This window comes from Sycon ciliatum, chromosome 3 (assembly GCF_964019385.1).
Source record: "Sycon ciliatum chromosome 3, ocSycCili1.1, whole genome shotgun sequence".
In the NCBI taxonomy this organism is placed as follows: domain Eukaryota; kingdom Metazoa; phylum Porifera; class Calcarea; order Leucosolenida; family Sycettidae; genus Sycon; species Sycon ciliatum.
The window spans coordinates 36,897,173-36,905,500 of NC_088645.1; the positions used below are offsets into that span (position 1 = coordinate 36,897,173).

General features: G+C 45.3%; 1 protein-coding gene across 1 annotated transcript; it reads left to right on the top strand.

The window, feature by feature from the left end:
- The first annotated feature begins 240 nt into the window (after nt 1-240).
- Nucleotides 241-4,398, top strand: LOC135813039 (putative uncharacterized protein DDB_G0294196). The gene is made up of 2 exons (XM_065326258.1): nt 241-966; nt 4,024-4,398. The coding sequence occupies exons 1-2, from the start codon at nt 241-243 to the stop codon at nt 4,396-4,398; spliced, it is 1,101 nt and encodes a 366-aa protein (XP_065182330.1).
- Nucleotides 4,399-8,328: the final 3,930 nt, after the last annotated feature.

Consider the following 8,328-nt stretch of genomic DNA (forward strand, 5'->3'; position numbering starts at 1 on the left):
TTATATATGCACTCTGATGTAATATATTATGTACTCTGTATGCATTTGTATATACTCATTGCGCATGCTCTGAATCATGGTCTTACTCTACATGTATCCATGCCGGCTGGTTGACTCTGGTGAGCTGCGTGTGAGACTGCATGTAGGGTGTACGTGGATACACAACAAATGGCGACGAAGATGAAAATTTTGTTTTGAGATAATTTGTTTAGTTGAGTGCTTGCGAGAATTTGGTAAACCATGGCCTCTTCAGGGAAGGCCACCCTGGAGCAGTTTTCTGGCGGGGACTTTGCGGAGTACCGGGAACGGCTTGAGTTTTATTTTCTCGCAAATGACATCGGTGTTGTTTCAGCCAGTGCAAACTCATCGGAGAAAGAACGCGTACGTAAGAAGATGATTGCACATCTAATCTCTTCACTGTCGAAAGACGTCTACTCCACTTTGCGGAACCTCTGTCTGCCGGAGTCAATATCGGACAAGACCTTCGAGCAGATTTGTGACCTACTGAATGGATATTACAGAGTGGAGCGTTCCACGATGACTTCTTCTTTTCAATTTCGCGATTGCAACCAGAGACCAGCGGAAAAGCTGGTAGATTACGCAAATCGTTTGAAACGTGCGGCAGTAGCCTGCGACTTTGGGTCGCATTTAGACAGATCCCTAAAAGATCAATTTATGGCAGGAGTCTACAGTCAGGAGATCAAGCGGACGATTCTGACTAGTCCTGACAGCAAGACGAAGAAGTTTCAGGATGTGCTGGATATCGCTTTACGGGAGGAGCGCGCCATCATGTTTGCTGAGCAGCTTACTCCAGGTACTACTACTAGTACTAGATCAACATCTACGCCGTCCGAGTCAGTCAACAAGATGAGAGCTACCACTACCAGTAAATCCAAGTCAGCAAGTGCATCTAGAAAGCCAAATCACTCGCAGGACCAGAAAGGGTCAAAGTTGACGAAGGGCAAGGTTTGTTATCGTTGTACATCTGATTTGCATATGGCTGACAAGTGTCCTCATCGATCTACTACTTGTCGATACTGCAAGAAACGAGGACATCTCGAAAGAGCCTGCATCACCAAGCAGAAACGAGGTGAAATTCACCACGTGGATGACGAACCTGATGATCGAGGTGAGATCGTTTCTGATTGTGATGTTGATGATATGCCTATCTACAAGATTCGATCGGGTAGTGGAAAACACCCTCCGTATACTGTAATGGCGGAAATCAATGATGTTTGTTCACCAATTTGCATGGAAATCGATACAGGTAGTGCTGTATCCATCATCACCAAATCTGATTACGAGAAATTGGGTGCACCAGTGTCGTCTCTTGTAACTCAATCAGTCCAGCTCATTGGGTTTTCCGGTTCCATCATCCCCTGTTTAGGTGAAGGGAAATTTCCAGTGTCAATAAATGGGCAAAAGCACACTGTTCTCTTGCGCATTGTCGATACAAATGGTCCATCTCTGTTGGGCAGAGATCTTCTCTCACTTTTCAAACTAGAATGGAGGGAAATATTCTCGGTGAAGTCTGAAATTGATAATGCTCTTATACGCGCAAAGCTGCAGGAGGAAATGCTTCAGAAATTTGAGAGTTTGTTTGACACGTCAACTGTCGGCAAATTAAATTCAACTCAGGTCACTTTGCGTGTAAATGATTCAAAACCTGTGTACATGAAGGCTCGTTCAGTACCATTTGCAATCCGGGAGAAATACGAGCAAGGCCTCTCTAAACTGGAGGAGGAAGGTGTAATACGCAAAGTTGAATTTTCGAAATGGGCTTCACCTACGGTTCCGGTTCAAAAACCAGACGGAAATGTACGTATCTGTGCTGATTACTCGCGCACCATCAATGCTAATTCGGATTTAGAAAAATATCCGTTACCTACCATAGACGAAATTCGTGCCAAGTTGAATGGTGGGCAGAAGTTTACGAAGCTTGATTTATCTCAGGCGTACCACCAGCTAGAGCTTGATCCTAAGTCGAGGGGGTATACTACAATCAATACCCACCGTGGTCTGTTTGAATATGTACGTCTACCATTTGGCATTCATTCAGCAGTCTCCATATTTCAGCGTACTATGGAGACTCTCCTGGCGGGTATCGATGGCTGCATTGTGTATGTAGATGATATTCTAGTCACAGGTCGAAATGATGCAGAGCACAAAAGAAATCTGGAAATGGTTTTGCAGCGGCTACAAGATGCGGGCATGCGTTTGAAAGCCACGAAAACCGAGTTCATGCTACCGCAAGTCTCGTACCTTGGTCATACTTTGAGTGCGAGTGGTATGGCGCCTTCGCCAGGAAGAATCGATGCTATGGTTAATGCCAATGCTCCTATGTCCGTCAGTGAGCTTCAATCGTTTATTGGGTCTGCGAATTATGTTCGCAAATTCATACCCAATTTTGCTCGGATTATGGCGCCACTTTACGCTTTGCTAAAGAAAGATACTGTTTGGAGATGGTCAGATTCTGAACAGACAGCGTTCCTTACGATAAAGAATGCTTTATGTTCCACGGAGGTTTTGGCGCACTATTCGGCGGGTCTGGAGCATGTCTTGCAATGCGACGCATCAGGAACGGGTCTTGGTGCGGTTCTTTTACAGAAAAACGAAAATGGTGATTACCAACCCATTTCGTATGCGTCTCGTCTGTTGAATAAAGCGGAGAGAAACTATTCAAATATTGAACGGGAGTCACTCGCTCTTGTGTTTGGTGCAACCAAATTTCGCCAATATCTCCTGGGAAAGAAATTTGTCCTTGAAACTGATCACAAACCTCTGGTGAAATTGTTCGGCATGCAGGAAGGTGTTCCGTTCCTGGTTTCTTCCAGATTAAAGAAATGGAAGTTATTACTTTCAGCGTATGACTACACCATCCAACACATTGCGGGAAAGGCAAATGTTCTGGCAGATTTCATGTCTAGAAAACCAATTTCTGGAAATCCTTCTACCCCGGAACTAGGTGAAACACGTGTACTTTTCATTGAGGACGAGCTCATTGATGCTCAAGTTGTATTGAATGCCACTGGAGATGATCCAGTTCTAGAGCGTGTTCGTCACTACACTTTGAATGGTTGGCCAGAGCATGTGAAAGAGGTGGAGTTACAGCCGTACTTTGTAAAGCGCTGGGAACTATCTATTGTAAATGATGTATTACTCTGGAATGAACGAGTGGTAATCCCCATGGCTTTGCGCGCGATGCTCTTGAGTGAATTGCACTCGGAACACACAGGCGCTGTACGAATGAAACGTATGGCACGTCGATATTTCTGGTGGCCAAAGATGGATGACGAAATTGAAGATACCACCAAAATGTGCGCTACGTGTCAAGAACAGGCACGCAAACCTAGTAAATCCTATGCTACCTGGTCATGGCCGTCGGGTCCATGGCGTCGTCTGCACATAGACTTTGCGGGTCCATTCATGGGCAAAATGTTTCTGGTGATTGTCGATGCGTATACGAAATATCTGGAAATTGTCCCGATGACACATGCCACATCAACGGGTACTATCAAAGCTTTGAGACGTTTGTTTGCCACATTCGGTCTACCCACTCACATCGTTAGTGATAATGGGACCCAGTTCACTAGTGCTGAATTTACCTCGTTTCTCCAGAAAAATGGAATCGCACACACTCGTTCAGCTCCAGGCCATCCGGAGACAAACGGTCTCGCTGAGCGATATGTCGGTCATTTTAAAGCTAAAATGAAAGCAATGGGAACAGAAGGTGACGACCTAGATACACGACTACAACGATTTCTAATGACATTTCGGTCAACTCCTACGGCGAATGGTAAATCACCGGCAGAAATGCTATTTAATCGCCAACCACGACTACGTTATGATGCTTTGAAAACAACACGGAATGCGGAGGCACAATCTTTCAATCAAAACCAGCATTTGCTACCAGAATACAAACCGGGTGATGCTGTGTTTGCGTTACGTTTTCAAAACCATGGTACAACCTGGGTCCCTGGTGTTGTTCTCTCTATCTGCAGTGCTATGAATTACTCTGTCCAGGTAAATGATGTGGTCTGGAAACGACACCGTAACCAACTCCGGCCACGTTCAATACCACTTTCTCAGTTAGCAGAACAGCCACGTTCTGCACCACAGCAGCAACAACTCCAGCCGCAGCAGCAGCAGCAACAACAACTGTCACCACAACAGCAACAGCCTCAGCCGCAGCAGCAGCAGGTGCCACAGCAGTTGCCGCCTCAGAAGGCTCAACAGCCGACGACTTCACAGCAGAAAGAGCAGCCCATGCAACAGTCGCAGGATGAGCAGGGTCAACAGTCGTTAGCTTCTACAGCCCCAGCTGATGCTGTACCTGTTGACCGGCAGGTGACTCGATCTGGTCGGTCAGTCGTAAGACCAGCTCGGTATAACGGATGAGACATTTTATACATGTAGGATATGTAATTATTATATTATTTGCATGGATTGATTGAGATGATCGTGAATGCATGTACGTGGTTCTCTTGTTGCATTTGTATTAGTGGTGAAACGAATATTCGAATATTCGAACATTCGTTCGATTGATCACATTCGAATATTCTTTAAGTCGCATTCGAGTATTCGTGACGTCACTTCGAATGCAGTGCATGTACATACATGCACGCCAAGCACAGTACAGTGCAGTGCGTACAGCCTGCCTGTGACTTTGTACTGCATGTTTGCACATGTATGTGCATACTGGACTGCCAATGTAGCAAACAACATGTATAAACTTCGAAGTAGCCTTATGTGGCAGAGCATTTTATGTGGCACTACTGTTTGTCATACCTAATAACAATGACAACATCCATCAAATGACTGAGAGGAGGTCATGTGATGTCATCTGTGTTACCAAAAGAATATTCGTTCGTTCGTTCGTTAAGCCAAAGAATATTCGACTACTAGGTTTTGACATTCGTTTCACCACTAATTTGTATATTATATCAGTATAATGCTCTGTATAGTACATACCACACATAGAACATTGAACTTTGATAATTGGCACGTCAGACGATGGTACATTATTACATTGTCTGTTCTATGCTATTGTTCCTTGTCATGAAAATGTTTTGTTTTCGGTGTTACCTCTTTTTGCGAGGGGGATATTGTTATATATGCACTCTGATGTAATATATTATGTACTCTGTATGCATTTGTATATACTCATTGCGCATGCTCTGAATCATGGTCTTACTCTACATGTATCCATGCCGGCTGGTTGACTCTGGTGAGCTGCGTGTGAGACTGCATGTAGGGTGTACGTGGATACACAACAATACTGTTACAAGGTACATGCATTGCAGAACAAAGTGTAACCAAAGGCAAAGATACACCGGGTTATAGCTGCACACTCGTGCATGTGCTCGCTCAGCCCAAGAACACGCATGATGATAGAAATAATCCGGGGGAAACACGCTAGCACCGAAGTATTGGTATGGTATTGATTTATTTGAATTCGGTATCTCAACAGTACATTGTACAATTTGGGAAGATCCGAAGTAAGCATCAAGACGTAAATAGTGCAGCTCTGAAGAAGTAAAAATTACATTGACATGTACATTGGTGTGCCGAGTAGTATCATCCTTGATTACCCATCCAACCAAGACGTTATCAGGTCCCAGACGCCGAGATCGCACGCCGAATGTGAAGTGCATCTAGCCTTAAACTGTTGCACAAGGCACACACATTATGACAAAAATGACATCCACTCCGATTACATGTATTTCCAGAGGCCAATCATAACAGAACACAGAAATGAAACCACGGGCTCAAAAACGTAAACGCAAAGGAAATTAGTTATAATAATCCATGAAGTGCTATTTTAATTCCAGGGCTGACTGCAGTGTGACGTCATGGCCCAATACCCGCTGAGCATAAACAGAATATGCGGGTTAATGCCGTCATTATGCACGAGTTATCTGTCACTGGTACAACTTTAGCCTAGTTCACATTCGACGGGGCGCGACGGGACGCGACGTAAGGATTGACGGGAAGCGACGGGACGGTCTGACGCCATCCAATGTGAACACCAGGAACGGGAACGCAACCGTACTACCGTACAGATCGGGAAGCGACGGGAAGAGTTGGATTGATCCAACTTTTCATACCGTAGACGGGCGTAGACGGGGACGCAAGCGTACAAAACGGCTGCAATTCGAGTGTGAACAGGAGACGGCGTCGTGCGCCGACTACTCCCGATTCGTACTTTGATATTTTTAGCATTTCGAACACTGCGCTTCCCATGATAACTCACAGAATGGCTAGCACGACTTGAGTTGAATTTTAGCAACATCAGATCTCATGTCACTTATTGTATTTAGGGATAGTTTAGAAGCGTGACAGAAGAACTATTCTATCATTTCCTGGGGCTATTATTTGAATGCCACAACTTTCAGGGCTATTTTTTGGTCTTCATGAAAAACTGGTATTGTGAACTTGATTCCGCTTCTTTCAAGGAGAAATAATTGAAAAGAAGTCCCGAAAAACGAGAAATTAGGTCCGAAAGTCACCCCGTCACGGACCGTGCCTTATGACTCGCGCCGTTCGACGTTGAACGTCGCAACGACTGCTGCATGTCGTGTCGTATGAATCGTACAGGATTTTACAGCTCACCCCAGCCCTTCCGACAAGCCCTTACGTCCCGTACCGTCGGCGTTGCGTCGAATGTGAACTAGGCTTAAAGCGTGCAGTCTCAACTCTCATATGCAAGAATACAACTTTGTCGTACAAACTCAAGAACCCATACGACTTTGTAGTACATTTTCAACAGGATGCACTATTTTCTTGTACATTCTCATGAATAACGCGGGATTTATGCGAAATCTCACGAAAACGCGGATGATAGCCAATAACGCGGAAAATTCCGCGTCCGCGGAATCGCGGTATCCTGGGGGACAGTCCTCAGCAGCCATGCATATTTGCATGACGACTTGCGAAACCTGAATCTATTGTTCAACGAAACGATTACGAGCCGAATCAAACTTTCGTTTCGCATTCGATTCGTAGCAAATGCGAAAGGTCCCTAGTAAGGGCGCGTTCAGACTACCGTGAACCCCGTCAAACCGTGAATGCCGATAAACCGTGAAGGACATTCACACTACAGATAAAGTAACGTTACCGGTATGTACGTTTTCCACCTCTCACCGCGGCGCTGAGAAGGGATTTTTCCTTTTTCACAGCGCGCATGCAGCCTGAGCACTTTTTTACTGCCGGGAAAACTTTACTGCCGCAGCAGCCACGGCAGTAAAACTTTTCCGCCGGTAACGTGCCAGTAACGTCACGTGATCAAATCACCTTGGCAACTTTTCCATTCCGTCACTTTTTATCGGTAGTCTGAACGCGCCCTAACTTAAGGGCGCGTTCAGACTACCGATAAAAAGTGACCGATTGGGAAAGTAGCGAAGGTGATTTGATCACGTGACGTTACTGGCACGTTACCGGTGGGAAAGTTTTACTGCCGCGGCTGCTGCGGCAGTAAACTTTTACCGGCAGTAAAAAAGTGCTCAGGCTGCAAGCGCGCTGGGAAAAAAGGGAAAATCCCTTGTCAGTGCCGCGGTGAGAGCTGAAAACTTCACGGTAACGTTAGTTTGTTACCGGTAGTGTGAATGTCCTTCACGGTTTATCGGCATTCACGGTTTGACGGGGTTCACGGTAGTCTGAACGCGCCCTAAAGTACAGCATTCCAATGACATGACGGACACCTCGTGCAAATGCGTGGTCTGTTCATCCGGCCAACTCGGCCACGCATGAGAGTGTGTACGTGTGCATGTACGCGGGCACGCAAGCGAGCGTGTGCACACACACCATGTATTCAGTGCGTATGGCGTACCTGTTGCGGAGATATGAAGATGGAATCATTATCATGACGTGACATGTACAGTGTATGTTTGAGTGTATATATTATACGCACGTCCGCGTTTACGTCAACAGTAAGTCCACGTATTCGCATGTGCCAGAAGACAGGCAGAGTGGGCAGGGAGGAAAACAAAAATAAACAAAAGTAAAAAATAAATGTAAGACAGCAGGCGATAGGCACATGACTCATGTTCGATGATAGGTGCTCAATGCACAGGATCTATTCGAAAGATCAAAAAAATAAAACAAGAATAACAGACAACGACGATAGGTTTGTAACTCATGGTCGATGGCAAGTGGTAAATGCACGGGATCTGTACAATGCCTCTGCCCCATCCGTTTGAGTGTAAAGTAAATTTTATTATACATTTCTTAGACACAACTTACTCCACATCTTCCCATTTCTCATAAGCCATCCACCTACACTCCGTCTCAGTTGAGGAAAAACTCTCCCAGGTATACACTAGTCACCAC